A 19,135-nucleotide genomic window follows, 5' to 3' on the forward strand; every position below is an offset into this window, starting at 1 on the left:
TGTCTCCCCCTGTGGCCCAGTGGCAGACTCTCAGGTTTTTGCACGCGAGAGACCCGCGTTCGATCCCCGGGTCTACCGGCAGATAAAATTATGCCGTCAATGCTCGCTCTGTCAGTTCCCTGAAAAGGCGACTGCAGATGTGTATTTTGCAGCCAACGAGCGCGTTGTACAACCCGCTCGCCTGCACCCAAACACCGTTTCTATGGTGTTCCGTGCGTCACTGGCGTAAGGAAAAAAGGGAGTTTTTCTGGTCCCGCTGCGGACGGACCAACCTCCTTTTTCCTATACATTTCCCATTCCCCTCTGGAATTCAGGCGACTGGAAATGTCAATATTGCAGTGAACAAGCCTGTTGTAATGCACGCAGGCCTGCAATAAACGCCAGCATGTTGACGCTCTCTGTTTCTATGGCAACTTCTCGCTCGTTCAGTTCCAGTAAATGTGACTGTTCCAGTGTATCCTGCAGTAAACAAGTCGGTTCTGTCACCCGCTTGCCTGCACACAAACGCCGTTTTTACGGCTACCCAGATAAATCCCATAAGTGTGAATTTTTTCTGGTGTCCCGGCCACGGCCGATGGTGCTTTATGTGTAAGAAGAATGCCCACTGCCCAGTGCCCATCTCTACACACAAGCACAGCCCGTCACACAGGGCTCGCGCACATGAATCGGCTCAGACCGATTGCGCTTGAAACATGGTGAATGTGCCCACTAACACCACGTTATGCATGTCTCACGGTTTCTGTAAAAACGAAACCAACGTGCACTCGCTTCACGCAAGCGAACGATGCTTTCGGTGTGATAAATGTGCCCGCTGTCCCGCGCCCACATCCACACATAGACATGACAGTTCCCACGGGAACCGCCCAGCCCTCCCCCTCGCGGTTAACCACCGCAGAGGAGTCAAGCGCGGGCAATCTGCCCGCTGTCATCAGCGCGCCCCATGCCTCAAATGTCACGAGCGACACGCTTGTGTTACAGCACACCGAAGCTTCTCCATCGCTGAGCGAGCGGAGCGCGCTTCGTATTCGACCCCTAGCTATCCATGCAGACGCATGGGCAAAGCTACCCGGGGTTTCGAAGTGGGTGCTGAACATTATAGAAAGAGGCTATTCGCTGCAGTTTCGCCGACGCCCTCACCGCTATGTGGCGCGCGTCGAGACCACGGTAAAAACAGAAGTAGCACATCTACTTCGAGCCGAGGTGACGAAACTATTGAGCAAAGGGGCCATAGAACCTCTCTCTCAAGATCAGAGCGAGGGAGGGCTATACAGCAGATACTTCCTGGTACCGAAAAAAGACGGGGGTCTCAGACCCATACTAGATCTAAGGCAACTGAACAAAGTGCTTGTGAAGCGACAGTTCAGGATGCTCACGACCAGGCAAATCCTTGTGCAGATTCGCCAAGGAGATTGGTTTGTGTCAATAGATCTGAAAGACGCGTGTTTTCAAATACAGATAGCGTCACGTCACAGGCGATATTTGAGATTCGCCTTCGAGGGCCAGGCATATCAGTACACAGTCCTGCCGTTCGGTTTGTCCCTAGCACCCCGTACATTTACGAAGTGCATGGATGCGGCGCTCGCACCCCTCAGAATGAGAGGCATGCGAGTGCTGAACTATTTGGACGATTGGCTGATTCTAGCGCAATCTCGCGCAGTGCTCATAGAACACACGACCATTTTACTCGATCACCTCGAGGATTTGGGTCTGAGTGTCAATTGGGCGAAGAGCTCCCTGTCTCCCAGTCAGAAAATATCTTTCCTGGGCACAGAACTGGACTCACTATCCATGATAGCGCGACTATCACAACAGCGCGCGGTAGACATTCGACGCACAGCGAACTCTTTTCGCTGCGGCGCGTCTGTCCCGCTCAAGAGATTTCAGAAGATGCTAGGTCTCATGGCCTCAGCATCGTCAGTGCTCCAGCTGGGTCTGCTCCGCATGCGCCCGCTGCAGTTTTGGCTGAAAGCGCGAGTCCCACGCGAAGCGTGGGCACCCGGTTTGCTTCGCCTCAGGGTCAATCAGAAATGCGTTACAGCTCTGAAACCCTGGAAAGCGAACGACTGGTACCAATCAGGTGTAAGCCTGGGGACTTCCTCGAGGGTGAAAGTGGTGTCCACGGACGCGTCCACCTCGGGATGGGGAGCGCTGCTCGAGGGCAGACCGTTCTTCGGCCAGTGGTCAGAACGGGAGAAGCTCCTGCACATAAACTGCCTCGAAATGCTGGCAGTAGACAACGCACTGACGCGTTTTTGTCCCCAAATAAAAGGTCACCACGTCTTGGTCCGTTCGGACAACATGTCTGTGGTGTCCTACATAAATCGCCAGGGCGGCATCAGATCCGAGAAACTGTACAGGCTGGCAGAACGCCTCCTGGTATGGGCTCAGTGCAACCTGCGCTCGCTCAGAGCAGCGCACGTGCCAGGGATCATGAATATAGGACCAGACAGACTGTCCAGGAACAATGTTCCGGCAGGCGAATGGTCTCTACACCCACAGACAGTCCAACTGCTGTGGAAGAAATTCGGCAGAGCGGAAGTGGACCTGTTTGCGTCTCAAGAAAACGCTCACTGTCAAGAATTTTTCTCCAAGAGCAGGAGCGCGCTGGCCCATGTGTGGCCCCGCCGCCCGCTCTATGCTTTTCCCCCCGTCTCTCTCCTGCCTCAGGTGATAGAACGGATCAGGGAAGAAGGATGCTCAGTACTGCTGGTAGCACCGTTCTGGAAAAACCAACCTTGGTTCCCAGCCGTGATGCAGTTAGCAAGTACTGCCCCGTGGCCAGTACTAGTGAGGAGAGATCTCCTCTCACAGGCCCGCGGCTCGATCTGGCATCCTCACCCGGAACTATGGTCCCTTCATGTCTGGGCCATCAACGGGTACATGTTGGACTCCCTAAAGGAGTATTAAACACGATCACGCAGGCTAGAGCTCCGTCTACAAGACGACTCTATTCTTCGAAATGGTCAGTGTTTTCGGGCTGGTGCACAGCCCGTGGTGTGTCACCCACAAACTGTGATGTGACGGAGGTGTTTTCCTTCCTACAAGAGCTGTTGGATGGGGGCAGGGCCCCCTCCACGCTCAAAGTTTATGTGGCGGCTATAGCAGCGTTCTCAGAAACAACGCTTGGTCAGTCAATAGGAAGGAACGATTTAGTCATCCGCTTCCTTAGAGGAGCTAAGAGACTGAATCCTCCCAGACCTCCCTCAGTCCCCGTATGGGACCTTTCTACGGTTCTGGAAGCCATGAAAGGTGCGCCATTTGAGCCTTTACAGTCAATCGATTTGAAACACCTGTTTTTCAAAACGGTGTTTTTGCTGGCTCTCGCTTCAGTGAAGCGCATAGGGGATCTGCACGCGCTCTCTGTGAGCGCGGCGTGCATGGAGTTTGGGCCCAATGACTCAAAAGTTATACTCAAACCTAAGCACGGTTATGTTCCAAAATCCCTCAACACACCGTTTAGGGCGCAGATTATCTCTCTGTCAGCCCTACCGGTCCCTGATGAGGAAAGAGACGCGAGCCTCCTTTGCCCAGTCAGGGCATTACGAGCTTATGTGTCTCGCTCGTCTGTTTTCAGACAGACGGAACAGCTCTTTGTTTCGTTTAGCGGACGTTCTAAGGGACTAGCCGCGTCGAAACAGAGCCTATCCAGATGGATAGTTGATGCTATAGCGCTGGCATACGCCTCCAAGGGCATGCAGTGCCCTTTGGGTGTCAGAGCGCATTCCACGAGAGGCATGGCCTCTTCGTGGGCCTGGTCAAGTGGGATTGCCTTGCAAGATATTTGTATGGCGGCAGGCTGGGCCTCCCCGTCTACATTTATAAGGTTTTATAACCTAGAGGTTCCCGCCCTGCAGGCCAGGCTGCTGTCGGTCTAAACTACCAGTATTATCTGACCTGATGCGTTCAGCTCAGAATGCTGCGTTTACTGAGCACAGCTCAATTTTCGACAGTTTAAAGCTGGGCAAACTGTGTAAGACCCACATTTTTTCCCATCAGTTCAGGCCGTACCCCGCCCTGTCTGTATGATGAAATTTGCGTCCCTTCGACGCTACTTTATGTGGAAAAGTGAGGCTGCACCCCTCCCTCTTCCCGGACTCTCTGTGAGTTCACTGAGTGATTGTGCACTATATGTACCCCGGGCTTTCGCCCTTGGGTCTTTGGTGTCAGATCTCAGCATGCACGGCGTTTTACACTGGGTCCCCTAGCGTAAGATATCTTACGCAGTACGAGAGACCTCTCGTAAGAGAACGTACTCGGTTACTAACGTAACCTCGGTTCTCTCTAGAAGAGGGAACGAGTACTGCGTATCTTGCCGTGCATGCACACGCTCTGGTTGCTTCGATGATGAAAAACCAGATAATAGCTGCCTGCGAGCGATATTTATAGGCCTAGACCACGCCCATTTCGGCGGGACGTGACGCAGCGGGCGCGAAGTGCCCTGATTGGGTCTGACGTCACGCCAGGCCTCGCTCGATAGGCTGCTGCAGTTGCCGCAGAGCAGCCAATAGGCGCGCGAGCTGTCTCGCCTATGTCTGCATTGCTGCTGCAACGCGTTTTGCATTATTACAAAATTAAGGATAATTTTTGGCTTCAATATCTCGCGGAAAAGGATTTTCCCCTAGCGTAAGATATCTTACGCAGTACGAGAGACCTCTTCTAGAGAGAACCGAGGTTACGTTAGTAACCGAGTACGTTTTGCTTCACGATTTTTCTGTGCGTTGGACGTTTGTTGTTCCTAGCCATAAAAAAGTTTGTCATCGTTAGCAGCTTTCCTAAATACTTACAGTATCTGAGTCTTTTTTTTCTTTTATTTGAGACTCTTGGGTAACTTCGAAACTTTTCATTTTCACGTTTAGACTCATCTTGCTCTGTTTGTGTAGTTCCTATATCGTTAGCGTTGTTGTCATTGTCAGCGGGCATCACAAAACAAGTTTGTTACCTTATTCGGCAATTTGTCCTCCTTTTTTCAGCACCGCTTGGGTAGCTTCGCTTCATTTTTACTCTATAGCCTACTCCTTACACTCTGTCAATCACTTCTTTTTCTCTGTCAGTTTTTTGTCGCAATACAGGCTTGTCACTTTCGCAGATGCGTAAGATAATGGAATAGTCCAATGTAGTGAGGTGGGGGGCCCCCTCCTTTCTGCGACTAATGATTTGATGCCATTTTTGCAAATGGAGTTTTAGAAATATATAATTTGCGAAAAGTAAAAAAAAAAAAAGTAAAAAAAAAAAACTTAAGCATAAGTTAATGGGGCATTTTGGGGGCCCCTAGGTAGCTCGGGGCCCAAGGCAATTGCCGACCTTTGCCTAATGGTAAAGTCCGCCCCTGATTTACACCACTAACTCTGATTTGTTACAAATTCAGAATTCTTTACAATCTGATTTTAATTTGGTTCAAAAATGGTTTCATAACAACATGCTTGTATTGAATAAAGAGGAAATCTTGTTGTATGATGTTTGGGATGCGTCGTTGTCATTCCAATACTTTTGATTTGAATATTTTTGATGATGGCTTATCTCTTGATAATGTTGATTCATTTAAATATCTTGGCCTTTGGATTGATTCTTAACTTACTTTTAAGCCCCATATTGATAATATTGTTAATAGAACATATTATTGCCTGCGTTCACTTTATCGCTTAATCAATAAAAAGTTTTACATTTCAAGACAGGAAAATAATTGTTTCTCAGTTAATATTACCTCTTATTGATTATGCCGATATTGTTTATCAAAATACCCATGATATTTATTTTAAGCCTCTTAATGTTGTTTACAATACTTTGTGCAGATTTGTGTTAAGGTGTCCATATCATACTCATCTTTGTCATATGTATGAATTGCTCAATTGGTTGCATCCTAAATCTAGAAGATAATTCCATTTGGCTTCTGTTTATTTTTAAATGTGTTTATTTTGTTTGTCCTTTTTATTTGAAACAATTTTTTTGATTCCATATAGATCATCTTACTCACTTAGACATACGCAATATCCTTTTTTTTCTTGTTCCTAAAATTTTCAGTGAAGTCGGACGTAGGTCATTTCAGTATAAAGCCCCTTTTGACTGGAATAATCTTCCTGTTTCTCTGAGATCTACCTCCCTTAATCGCTTTAGGCTATCTTTATTTTCTTATCTTAAGATAACTTGTTCATGTTTTTTTTTTGTTTTTTTGTGATAAATTTGAGGATTTTCTGTTATTAATTGGTCTTATGTTGATGATGTATGATGTTGAGTTTTTGTATTTCAACTGTGGTTTGTGGATGTGGGGGTTGAGCATTTCTTTTGTTTTGTTATTTGTAGTGTATGTTTGTTTTGTAAGGTTGTTGTGTTTTATGTTGTATTATTCTGCTTGTGTTTTTAGGACCTCCTTGAAAATGAGATGTTTCATCTCAAGGGGCTATCCTTTCAATAAATTCAAATTCAATATGCATGTCTGCCGATGCAGCAGCTTGTTTTCTTCCCTCAGCAGCATGCATATATTGGCTTGTATTGTCTATTTATCATGTATCCTGCTTTGTTGGGGGGTGAGGGTGTAGCAGCAAAATGTCTTACATGCTCACATCAGCATGTCTGTGAATGTATTGGCAGTAGCAAGTCTTCTTACTTGCTCTGCAGCAGCAGCAATAATCAGAAGCAGCGTAACAGATCTATTCCACAAAGACCAAATACATTAACATTCCCACATCCATTACCATGCCAATCTCTCCGAGAGTTGTCATGACAGAAATATAAGCGTGTATGTGTGCGTGGACAGAGTTCTGGTTGACCTCGAGGATCAGACCCACAGCTGCAGACACAGTAACCCAAGCTCCGTCTGGAGGCATCAGTCATCCAATCCACAATCCATCCCTCTTATTCACTTGCTTTAACCCTCCCCCCTTCATCTATCTGACAGGCTGTGACCTGCATCCATCCCACGCAGCACTCCTCTCCCCCCAGGTCACCCCCTCATGGAACACTTAATTCTTATGGTAACAAAACATGCTGTAGCTTGCAATGAACTCCATGACACACACACACGCTCCCATTTCCCATCGCAAGTCCTTTCAAGAACATTTTAATGCTGTACAACTATTTGCAGACTGGCAGATTTTATAAGGTGTGGTAAATTGGCATTATCTACAAATAAACCAATTGAAATGATTATATTTTGCATCTGCTCTTTGTCTGTGAGGAATTATTAGCAGGCCCACATGTAATGTACCCACACAGCAAAAATCAGAGTGTTCTCAATGTACTCTATAGGAGTACACTGAACACTGGTTTCAGTGTATATATAGGTCCAAGAGTTCGGTGTTCAGTGAACACTGTAAAAAGTGTAAAATATATACTCTCAAAATAGAGTTACATTTGAACACCTGGAGAGTTAAAATGTACTCTTATAACTAGCACTTTCTGACACCGTTTCAGTGCTTTTGAACACCTGCAGTGTAAATCTAGAACCCTCGGTAAGAAAAATAATTACTCCAATGTCAGTGCTTTCGGCGCACTTTGCAGAGCTCATTATTTAACACTTGAGAGTACAAATGTACTCTAAAGCTGGTACTTTTTTATTTAAAATTTTTCAATAGTTTCCAACACCTGCAGTGTAAACCTAGAACCATCAGTGAGTGAAAAATACTCCAAGTCAGTGCTTTTTATGTCTGTTTTATTTAACAATGTTCATGGATGTTCAAATGGTGGTCTGCACAAATGTGTACATGCCATTTAAGGCCTGGTCATAGGAGATGCCGGAAACATAATGTGCTTTGAAAAGTTAATCAGATGCTGACAGGGAAGACTTGCCCTTGCAGGGAAAGAGATCACCATCCAATGCAATGTAGAACTCGTGGATGTGCTTTCTTGTCATCCCAACTGCCAGGATGTAGGGCTGCCTCCGCTGGTTTGGACCAGAGTGCTGCTGAAGGCTGCGACATGACTGTAAGATAAACTGAAATGAATCTACACTGAACATCACATTTTGATGGATAAGTCACACTCTGATAGAAACCTTTGATGGCACAGTTAGCTTTCCCATGCAGGATATATTCAGCATGTGATAAGGCAACCAAGGTTTTTGTACCACGGTCAGACAAAGAGAGAGAATTACACAGAGAGGTCATCAATGTTGGTTACCTTATCACATGTCCCTGCAAACTCCAATACGTTGGCAAGACAAACAGACAACTAAAAATAAGAATGAACGAGCACAAGACTGCAGTCAAAAGAGGTGAACCCCACTCTCTATTCGCTATGCACTTCAAGGAGGCAAAACATAAATTATCAGACTTAAAATTCTGTGGAGGTGACATTGAAAAGAAACAGATCAATAATCTTGGGGGTTACACAATTGCCTTTTGACAATGGCTATTGCCATTGGAGATCAGGACACACTGACCTTATGAAATTTGACTACATGGTCCACAGCTTCCCAGGTACTGATCTTTACAGCTCCCTTCTTTCCACTTGGAGGTGGTGGCAGTAGGTAGACCAGCAGTAGCAGTGAGGCCATGTCACTATCCCAACCTGAGAAGACAGGAGCACCTGCTTTAAGCATATACACCTGACCAAAACCTTTGATACTACATCAATATTAAAACTCAAAACTCTTTTCAATAACAATACTAGTTCTGCAACTAACAATTTTTTTGATAATCGATTAACCTGTCAATTATTAATCAATTGGTTGGATTAAAAGGCCAATTTTTTATTTTCTGTATTTTATCGGGGAAATTTTATTCTGCACAATGCTCTCCTTCAAACATTGCGCAAATTGTAGATTTTTAACATTTATATACAATTACATAATCTCATTACAGTTACTGCTCTCATAAAAACACAATTACTTTTGTTTCATGTAGAGTTTAAAGCTAAATATAAAATCAAACAACATATTTGATCAAAATTAGTATTTTAGTCAAGGGTTATTGCGCTTCCATTTCGACCGCCGTTTGATTAATGCACGGACTTGCGCTCATTCAGTGAAGTTTTACCGAAGACTCAATTACTGACAGGACTTTGTGTAAAATGCTGAGGAAAACACATTAAACATCACACACATTTGTCACAGATCTGACAAGACAGGCCACGTTAATACAATTACAAGTCAGTTTGAAGAACTTAATATAAAACATTCTCATGTTTTGTATTGTGCAATTTTCCCACAGCAGCTAACTCTGCGATCTCTGCTGTTTTTCAGATGCGTTTTATGCATAGAAATGCGTTTTTCACAATTGTGAAGTGACATCACTGACTGGAATTTTCCACAGTGACGTCACAGACCCAACTTATCGATAATGAAATTCTTTCTTGATTATTTTCATTATCAATTTTATTGATTAGTTGTTGCAGCCCTAAAAAATATATTATTTGTATACACAACCATTTGTCATGTCGACATTTGTCAAGTCGACATTTGAAAGATACACACCAGATTCATGTCAATTATTTACTTGAGACCTCGTCATCCTCATCAGTGTTCTCCTCTGTAGACTGGATGAGGTGGTCAAGCAGGGGTGTCTTGCTGATGTCCTTGGCTTGCTCTATTACTTTGGCCTTCAGGAAATCCCATTTCTCAAGGAGTTTTGATGAAGTCTCAGCTCCAAACAACAGGTCAAAGTCTTGCGCCACCTAAAGGGGAGGAAGCAAGCATATGTGTATTTGATGAATGGTGGTATAGTGGTAGGTGACCGTTTTCATCTTTGAACAGCTGTTCTTGACATTGCAAAAACATAATAAATGTGCTTACAAAAAAAACTTGCCAGGCCTTTTGTGTCAAGAAACCTTGGGAACACAGTAAGCACTGTGCTGCATTGCTCAGGATCATGGATCAACTTTTGCCTGTGCTGGAAGGTTTCTCTCATTTTCATGAAGATCTGTTTGTTGTCTGTGCTGTGTTTCAGTAGAGATATGGCCTCACGACACTGGTCTCCCTCCAACTGCTGCACTTTAGTCACTTCTCTCTCTAAGTTTGGTCCGCTGCTGCCTGTAGTGTGAGAGCTCCTTCTCCTACCCCCATTGGTACTGCTATTGCAGCCCGTTCTCATCCTAGGGCGTCATATATTGACGCTTTTGACATTTCGTCTACATCGAACGCACATGGCACCCTTTAGAGTCAATATGAGACGCAGATAGAAATGGGCCAGAAGGCGCCTCCTAGCGGTCTAACCCTATCCCTACACTAGACCTAAACCTACCCATAACCGAACAAAGCTCTGTGCGTCTCATATTGACGCTAAAGGGTGCCATGTGCGTTCGATGTAGACGAAATGTCAAAAGCGTCAGTATTATGACGCCCAAGGATGAGAATGCGTTGGCCATTGCTGAGTTCTCGCTGTGTGTTTTTAATCTTCCAGGGAATGTAGCCCTCATTGCTGTCTATGTCAAAAAAGTGTTCCTAAAGACAGTATCAACAAAGATGGAAATGTATAAAAAAAATAGTTTCAGCATGAATCAATAGAGATCTTTAGAAAAGAAGTGTGAGACTTCTAAAAAGCACCAGAACATTATTCATTTGTTTATTAAGATTAACCTTACTTTTAAATATGTACTCACATAGCCTTTTTTGGAGTAGGGATCTTTTAGACAGGGGAACAGTGTTACTATCCAGGATGTCGCTGAAGACCTCTTCGTCAACCTCTGTTGCACTGCCATCCAGCACATACATGTTTGTCTCAGGGGGTATGCTGAACTTCTCTTTAGCTTTGAATACAGAAAAAAACATAAGTTGTTGTGTTTAAAAATGCAACAAAGTGTGAGAACAATAATGTTTTTTAGCACTATTTCTATCTTAATGGGCAAAGCTACGGTAGACTAGCATGGTGCTAATAATACAATTTCATATAAACATACATCTAAACCAGTGGTTGCGTAAGACTTTCACATTGTCCTTTATTTTGATGGATAATTAATAATTAATTTTCATATTTTAATTATAAGACATTTAATAGCTTTCGTTTTAATTCACATTTTCATTTTTAATCATGAACTTACAGGATATAGGAGCATATAGGCTAGATTATGCTTTTTTTTATATATGAAGAGTCACTTTTCATAGTTTAATTTAAGCACTTTTCAAGCATTTTTAAGGTCCCTAAATCCATTTTTCAAGCAGCAACAAAATTAAAGAATATAAATAGTATAAACAGCGCCCCTTTAGAAAATTATAAGCTAAAATATTAGAATCTTCTTCAATATAAATACAACGTATGTATATTAAATCACTCTTTGGATACTTTTTAAAAATGTGGTTATATCTTTGTATATTTGTTGTCAACTGTAGGTTAGGTTGAGTTTTTTGTAGATGGTTGGAATAATAATAATGATAATAATGAGTATATAATACATGAATATCTTCCTTAAATACCTTAAAATGTTATTTTAATAAATAAACATTGTTTTAAAAAGGACACGTGAAAAAGAGTGTTTAAGACTTTAAGTGTTATGAATAGACTATTTAACTGAATTATTCAGCTGAATATTCAGCCAACACTGATTTGTTTTATTTATTCTTGTCAGGGGCAGCTCTATTAGTCTGTATTTACACAATAAGACATGATGCACAGATCTATATTGTCATATCAGATTTTTTTGTCACGTCCGTTGCTATGGTTACTACTATCACGGAACGAACATTTACAGAACTCACTCTGGTAAAAGCGGTGGTCACTCCCGAAAGTTTAGTCCTCTAAGCATCATGAAAAACTAAACTTTCGATTGGCTACAATGCATACAATGCTGCAGACGTTACAAATTTAAACTTTTGCTTTTGTAAATAGAAACCAGAGTGCTCACACAAACGTGCACGACGGAAACGTGCACAAATGCGAGACTTTGTAGGAACCCTGATTCGACCTTCAGATGTTTCCACCACTGCTAAAAAAATATCAGTCAATGACGGAAAATATTCGGTTTACACGACCTCTGATCTAAACTTCAATTATAAAGAGAACGAAGAGAAGAATGCCATTAACATTAACTTACCCTCCCTGAGAAATGCTGGATATGATGCTCCATTGAGTTTGATGTAACGTTACTTCTTTCCTTGGTACTGCACTTTGAAAAGCATTGCTGTAGTTTTCCTCACATATTACTACAACATAAAAATGCAATTGGTTTATTGAACACGCACAATACCAAAAGTAAGGGGAAATAAAGTCAGACTCAATCATTTCAGACGGGAATCTGTAAAGTTAGCTTTCAAGCCTAGCTAGTCAATTTTGCCTGCACAAGGCCCGAGATTGGGAGCGGCAGCTAACAAATGAATGCTGCATTTTAATTTTGAAATTTCATTTAATGGTCGATCATTTGATTAACGTTAACGTTACCACAAAAAAAACTAAAAAAACACAGATTTAACACTCGCAATTACTTTAGCTACCATTGGTACAGTAAGTAATCTAGTTAAACTAAATTACCAGCAGCACACCTCTTCTACTTCTACATTAGCGTTTTTAGTGTTTTAGTTATGAGATTTAAAACAAGAAGACAAACAGGAATATTCGGCATGATTCACTTGGTGGTTTCTTACCTACAGTCCCGCAGAATCAAAATGTCGACGTCTTCGAATGTCAGTTGGAAACTGGTGTCGAGGCTGCGTCTTGATTCAACCAATGACAACGCGTAGTCGATCTGATGACGTATCGAAACCTAAACTCATGTGCGGACGGGACAGCAACAGTTAGTTCATCATCCCACCATTTACACTACAACAGCTCCACATCAACACTGAACCAATACACCAGGGTTCACCAATCTCGGTCCTGGAGGGCCGCTGTCCTGCAGAGTTTAGCTCCAACCAGCTCCAACACAGCTGTTTGAAAGTTTCTAGTATGCTTAATGAGACCTTGATTAGCTGGTTCAGGTGTGTTTAATTGGGGTTGGAGCTAAACTCTGCAGGACAGCGGCCCTCCAGGACCGAGATTGGTGAACCCTGCAATACACTAACACTTGAGAGAGTTTCTGGTGAAACCTGACAAGTGTACTTTAAGCCCAGTTTACTCCAAAGTGTATAAATTATACTCTGGTCATCAAAACTCTGGGACTTTAACACTCTGACATTTGCTGTGCACAGAAGTCCACAGAAAGCTCTGCAGAATTCCACAGAACTGGAACACTGATCATTTAAAAAAAAGTTATATTTCTCTTCTGTTTGTTAAATATTTGAGCTATCTATAACACTGTAATACTATGCTCCATTTGACAATTTATCATGTTTAAATCAATTCCACTTATTTCAGCAGATTTCCCCCCTAAAATCATCTCAGAAAATGCAGAAAAGTTGAAAACCATGGAGCTACCTCCCCCAACAGGCCATCTTATACAGTCACATCATGAGTCCTGTGACCAATTGAGAAAGAAGAAAAGAAAAAGAAAAAAGAAAAAAAATGGACTTTGCACTCAGGCTGGTTCCTGAGGAGTGAGGTGAGCTGAAGAGACTGTAATTCTGGATAATTCTGCGATAGAAGCCTAGGAAGCGTTGGAGTTCCTTGACGGTGACAGGTTGGGGCCAGTTGTGGATGGTGTCCACCTTCCTCTGGTCCATTTGGATACTTTGTTGGTCTATGATGTACCCGAGGAATTGGACAGATGGTGTGTGTGGATGCACAAGTGGTGTTCTCTCAGCTTCTTGAGAACCTGCTTCACATGGTGGCGATGTTCGGCCAGGTTCCAGGAGTAGATCAGGTTATCGTCGATGACGAAGCGTTGGAGGTACTCCCGGAACACCTTATTCATGTAGCCTTGGAGTACGGAGGGTGAGTTGGACAGGCCATACGCAGGGGCGTAGCAACCGGGGGGGACGGGGGGGACACGTCCCCCGCACTTTTAGAAACACGGGATTCTGTCCCCCGCATTTATTTTGACCCAGCGTCAATATTTCCGCCCGTGTTCTCTGATTTGTTACTTAGACTTGAGTGAACTAACATTCAGCCAATCACAGCGCGAATCATCTCTTGGGTGTGTCTGCATGAGCTTCAAATCTCTTGTTGCTCTTGCGAATTTTCGTTCGTTTAGTCCCTTTGCTGTTTGGCCGTCTGGAGTAAAATGCACCCCAGAAAAAAAGCAGAGGACGATTACATCCTTTTTGCAAACACACAAACACATTATGTTAACAATAATTTATTTGCACACAAAAAAAGCATCATGATCAGTTTTTTGGCTGTCTGATGATGACAATGAGATCGTGAGGTGCTTGAAAGCTGCTTTTGACGCGTTCGACCCGAGTTCGAATCCGCCTTTTGCCGAACTCGCTCTTCTCCATTTTCCCAACACATATGAGATGTCAAATTTATAGCCTAACAATAACATAAAGGTCTCTAGCGTTATATTTTGCCAACAAACTAAAATTGAAACCGTGATATGGCTTTGTTGTTTGTTCCTTTCTAAAACAGAACAAGACTTTAACTAATTAGCCAGTCTGTTTGTGCTGCGTGATATAAAGAAAAGTGCGCACTTTGCTCACCGATCAGCTGGTGATCTGGCGTTAAAAACCACTCAGGGGTTTATTTCTTGCAAGTGAAGAAATTAGGACAAAAGTATTGTAATTTCCCTATACTATAGTGTAATATAAAATATACTTTTGAAATATTCATTTTCATTTATAAAGTATAGACATTTATAGGCTATGATTTTACGTCATATAATAATATAATAATGATTTGTATAATTATTCCTAATAACTGTTTGGCATTCTAAAACACCAGTGATAATGTAATGTAGACTGATAGTCTATAGGCTATCATAACTAAAATGATGTTTGAGCCCTCTTTAGGTACAAGTCAATGCTTTTTCTTTGTTCAATGTGCATAGTTCATGGGTTGAATCCGGTTAAAGCTCTTAATTTTGAGCTCTCAAAGTGCAGCAGATTGATGCATTTAACCTTAAAATGCAAAAAAAAAATCTTCCGGGGGACCATGCCCCCGAACCCCCCTAGAAGGACAGAGGTCCACCCAACATAGGGGGTATCATCACCATACAGCTTTTGTCCCCCCCACTTTTATAAAGGCTGCTACGCCCCTGGCCATACGGCATTACCTGGTACTCGTAGTGGCCCGCCGGAGTGATGAACGCCGTCTTCCATTTGTCACCCTCGCGTATCCGAATGAGGATATAGGTGCTCCGCAAGTCTAGCTTGGAGAAGATGCGTGCCCCATGGAGCTGTTCCAATGCGGCAGGGACCAGAGGAAGAGGATAACTGTATTTAACAGTCTGTGCACTAAGGGCCCGGTACTCGATACATGGCCGCAAGCCTCCGTCCTTCTTGGCCATGAAGAAGCTGAATGTGGCAGGGTATATCGATGGACGGATGAAACGTTGTTTGAGAGCCTCCTGAATGTACTACTCCATGGCCTTCTGTTCCGGGATGGACAGTGGGTAGACTTTACCCTTAGGTGGCATCGCCCCAGGCAGCGGGTCGATAGGGCATGGCCATAGACGGGTCGCCAACCGTTTGCTGAATACATCCTGGAATGCCCAGTACTCTGGAGGGATTTCAGTTTTACTCTCAGTCTCTGGGCTTTTGACGGAGGTGGAGTTCAACTGGAGACTGGATGAAGATTTCGAGAGATAATAATTAATAATTAATAATTCATTACATTTATATAGCGCTTTTTCTCTGCACTCAAAGCGCTTTACATAGAAGGGGGAATCTCCTCAACCACCACCAATGTGCAGCATCCACTTGGATGATGTGAAAGTTATATTTGTCGACATGTTATAGATGTCGACAGTTCCGACGTGTAGATGGTTTGATCACAGATAACAGACAGTTCTGGAAGCAGGAATCACTCCATTGTATAATCTCTCCAGATTTCCAATTGATGGTGGGTTTGTGCTGGGTCCACCAGGGGCGTCCCAGGATGATGTCAGTAGTGGATCCTTCCAGCACCAAGAACGAGATCTTCTCCTCATGCAGGCAGCCGACACGTAGCGTGACTGTGGGGGAGAAGTGGCGGAAACGACCACGGCCCAGCGGCTTGCCGAGGATGGTGTGAATGGCTAACTCTCCTTTCCTCTGGAGGTTGAGTCTTTGGAAAAGTTGATGAGAAATGAAGTTCCCTGCAGACCCAGAGTCGATGAATGCTTGCGTTGAAACGAAAAGTTTTGGGGTTAGAATTTGGACAGGCGTGCGAGTGAGAGGTGCATCTTTGGGCAGAAACCGGATGGTACTCACCGCCGGGCGTGGTGGTCGTATTGGGCAGTTGGTGATGATATGACCTTCTCCCCCACAATTAGGGATGGGAACCGAGAACCGGTTCTTCTTCAGAACCGGTGCCCAGTGAATCGATTCCTTGGAACCGTTAGCATGGCTGCTTAACGATTCCGCTTATCGGTTCCGCTCGTTCAAATCATAGACAGTGGTTCAAATGTGACACGACGTCACACACGTGCTGCGTTGTTTTGGTTCAGAACGTAGCAAACACTATGAGCAAACATGGCATTGAGGCAGAAGCGCTCTGACCGCGTCCTAACTACATGCGACGCGACGGCGCAACACGCGATAAAAAGTATAATTTTCCATGTTAATCAAAGTTTAACCAGCCGCGACACACAACGATTCTATTTGAAAAGGATCCTATTTTACTGCGACCGTCGCGCTGGAACAACAATCTCAAAGTGTGGCAATGATAATATCAGGTACTATTTATGTGCTTTATTTAATGTTTAAAGCATGTATAATGTGACTGAATATCATTTAGTGCTCCCAGCTTTGTAGCTGTAAAAACAACAATGGATAAGTCACATCAAATCTTGAAATTAAACAAATGGAAACAAAAACGTTCAAAATGTGAAGAAAACCCGTGTATTATTTGACAAAGATTGTTTTAGTAACTCAATAGCCTAATCCAAATGAGCACTGTTAATATTCCAAAAGGCACAAGCTCTTCCTTAACTGTTTTCAGTCTGTGTTTTTAGTTTTTATGGCACATAAATGGCAGTTTTATTTTATTTTTTGTCCGGACCAATGAATGTGAAAATTATAAATTTCCTAATCCTAAGGCACTCTTCTTGATAATCTTTCAAGGCACACACTAGCGTGCCATGGCATACTGGTTGAGAAACACTGCCCTAGGCTATAGGTCCCTGGACTTTACTTTGGGAAGTAGCTCACCTACTTTTAGGTTTGTTCTGAGGTTGCTACACATAATTTGTGTATACTCTGTGCTGTGTCTTCTGATCAGATATTAAAGCGAGTTAATACAAACAAATTTGTACTTATTCCCTCTTCCAATAAGAATCGATAAGAGAATCGATAAGGAATCGGATCGATAAGCAATATTGATAATGGAATCGGAATCATTAAATTCTTATCAATTCCCATCCCTACCCACAATACAGACAAAAGTGCTGTGTTAGTCTTCTTTGACGCTCAGCGTTGGACAGATGTTAAGTGTCTACCTGCATGGGTTATGGTGCTGGAAGGGCGACAGATGGAGAGATGGACGGAGGATGCAAATCAGGTTGATCCAATGAGTGGGCTGAAAGACGTTGAGAGATACGCAAAGCTTTCTGAATGAAACTCTCCAAACCGACGGTGTCGTCATAAATGACCATCTGGTGGCGCACTTCCGGTTCAGACCCTGGCGAAAGGCTGTCAACAGGGCCGTCTCATTCCAGCCGCTAGATGGACAACGTGCTGAACTGCAGAGCATAAGCATTTATAGAAGTATTACCTTGGCGGAGGTTGAACAGCTGATCATGGACGGATAATTCTGATGCGATATGACCGAAGACTTCCTTAAAGTGACTGATGAAGGATACCAATGAAGTCGTGACCAGGCCGTTGGCGTGCCAGATGGATTGGGCCCAATAGAGTGCACGTGCAGATAGCAGGGAAATCATGAAGGCGATACCCGCCGGTTCGGTGGAGAAAAGGTGTGGTTGCATTTCAAAATATAGTGAATATTGTGGAAAGAACCCGCTGCAATCCTCCGCCTCACCGTTGTATGTCGCTGGTCGGGCCATGGGACTGGCAGAGGCAGGTGGCGAAGGAGCGGGTGGGTGCAGAGGGGAGAGTTTGCTGAACCACCTGCACAGGTTCGGCAAACTGATCTGGTGGACGCTCACCGCTGGTTCCAACAGGACTCTGCATGATGGTTTGGTCTTCTGTCACAAACACAGGAGACGACAGACAGGTTTAGGTGCACACAGTGTTTATTAAAAGCAGAGTGGTAGTGAAACAACAGGAACCAGATGGTGAGAGGATGGTGACTTGTAGAATGATGATGGTGATTTAGCTGGCGATGACTGAAGTGGATTCTCTGTGCAGGTGACGAGTGAACACGAAGACAGGCGATCTGGATCTGGATATGGATCTGGATCTGGATCTGGATCTGGATCTGGATCTGGATCTGGATCAGGATGACTGACTGACTGACTGACTGACGGACGGATAGGGCTGCTCGATTATGGAAAAAATCTAAATCACGATTATTTTGGTCAGTATTGAAATCACGATTATGTAACACGATTATTTCACATGACTTTGGGAACGTGTTGCATTTATTAAAAATACACCTTTCAACAATTCTTAAATTTTAATTTTAACATTGCACTTTTTGAACTATTTTTTTTATTTATTTTTTTATATTTATTGGCTTTTGTTTAAAACAAAATAAAAATGAATTAATAATATAAACAGATAGACAAAAAATAAATAATAAATAAATACACAGGGGGCAAAGGGGGTTTAGCAGACATGGGCTGCTGTAAAAGGTTGTCATATAAAAATGAAATCTATGATGTCTGAGGATCACAACCTGGGTGGACAACCCAGTCAACAAGCTGCTGTAAACTTGTAATTAGGGTCAAAACAATGCTACCTCAAATTCTGCTTTAACTCCCCGGAATCACCCAATGAATTAATAGTCCAGGCAAAGTAGCGTTTTACGACAGACTAATTGTAAAAGAGTTTTTTTTTTTTTTCAGCTTAGATCATTTCTATGAGGTGTCCAGAACAACATACTAAAAGTCCTAAGAAATCCTAGTTGAGGAAATATGCTCAATTCTCATCAATCCGAGATGTGTGCCAATAAGGCCAGGCAACAATACACCCCAATGGGGCTATTTTTTTCCTTTACTCCTATCAAAATGAAACTTTACACAATGAAAGTACCCATGAAAAGTAAAAAAAAATTGTATTACTAGTTTCTTTGAAAAT

At 43.2% G+C, this 19,135-nt stretch overlaps 2 protein-coding genes across 4 annotated transcripts; one reads left to right on the top strand and one right to left on the bottom strand.

Moving 5' to 3' along the window:
- Nucleotides 1–1,810: 1,810 nt before the first annotated feature.
- Nucleotides 1,811–3,909, top strand: LOC309487306 (uncharacterized protein). The gene is made up of 2 exons (XM_082154916.1): nt 1,811–2,180; nt 2,593–3,909. The coding sequence occupies exon 2, from the start codon at nt 2,694–2,696 to the stop codon at nt 3,873–3,875; it is 1,182 nt and encodes a 393-aa protein (XP_082011042.1). The 5' UTR covers nt 1,811–2,180; nt 2,593–2,693; the 3' UTR covers nt 3,876–3,909.
- A 3,844-nt stretch (nt 3,910–7,753) lies between these two features.
- LOC309487008 (uncharacterized protein) lies at nt 7,754–12,710 on the bottom strand (the record flags this gene model as incomplete). Of its 3 annotated transcripts, none has more annotated exons than XM_082154552.1 (4): nt 11,959–12,709; nt 9,429–9,606; nt 8,375–8,502; nt 7,754–7,915 (listed from the first exon to the last, which is right to left on the bottom strand). In XM_082154552.1, exons 1-4 carry the CDS (start codon nt 11,989–11,991, stop codon nt 7,754–7,756), a joined length of 501 nt encoding a protein of 166 aa, XP_082010678.1. In that variant the 5' UTR covers nt 11,992–12,709. The 3 variants fall into 3 exon arrangements, 2 of the variants coding, with proteins under 2 accessions (XP_082010678.1, XP_082010677.1); XM_082154551.1 differs by lacking the exon at nt 11,959–12,709 and adding an exon at nt 9,738–10,294; XR_014201718.1 differs by lacking the exons at nt 7,754–7,915; nt 8,375–8,502; nt 9,429–9,606 and adding an exon at nt 10,564–10,677 and having other exon boundaries at nt 11,959–12,710.
- Between the last annotated feature and the right edge of the window lie 6,425 nt (nt 12,711–19,135).

The sequence above is a fragment of the Leuciscus leuciscus genome, assembly GCF_965113295.1.
Source record: "Leuciscus leuciscus genome assembly, chromosome: 22".
NCBI lineage: Eukaryota > Metazoa > Chordata > Actinopteri > Cypriniformes > Leuciscidae > Leuciscus > Leuciscus leuciscus.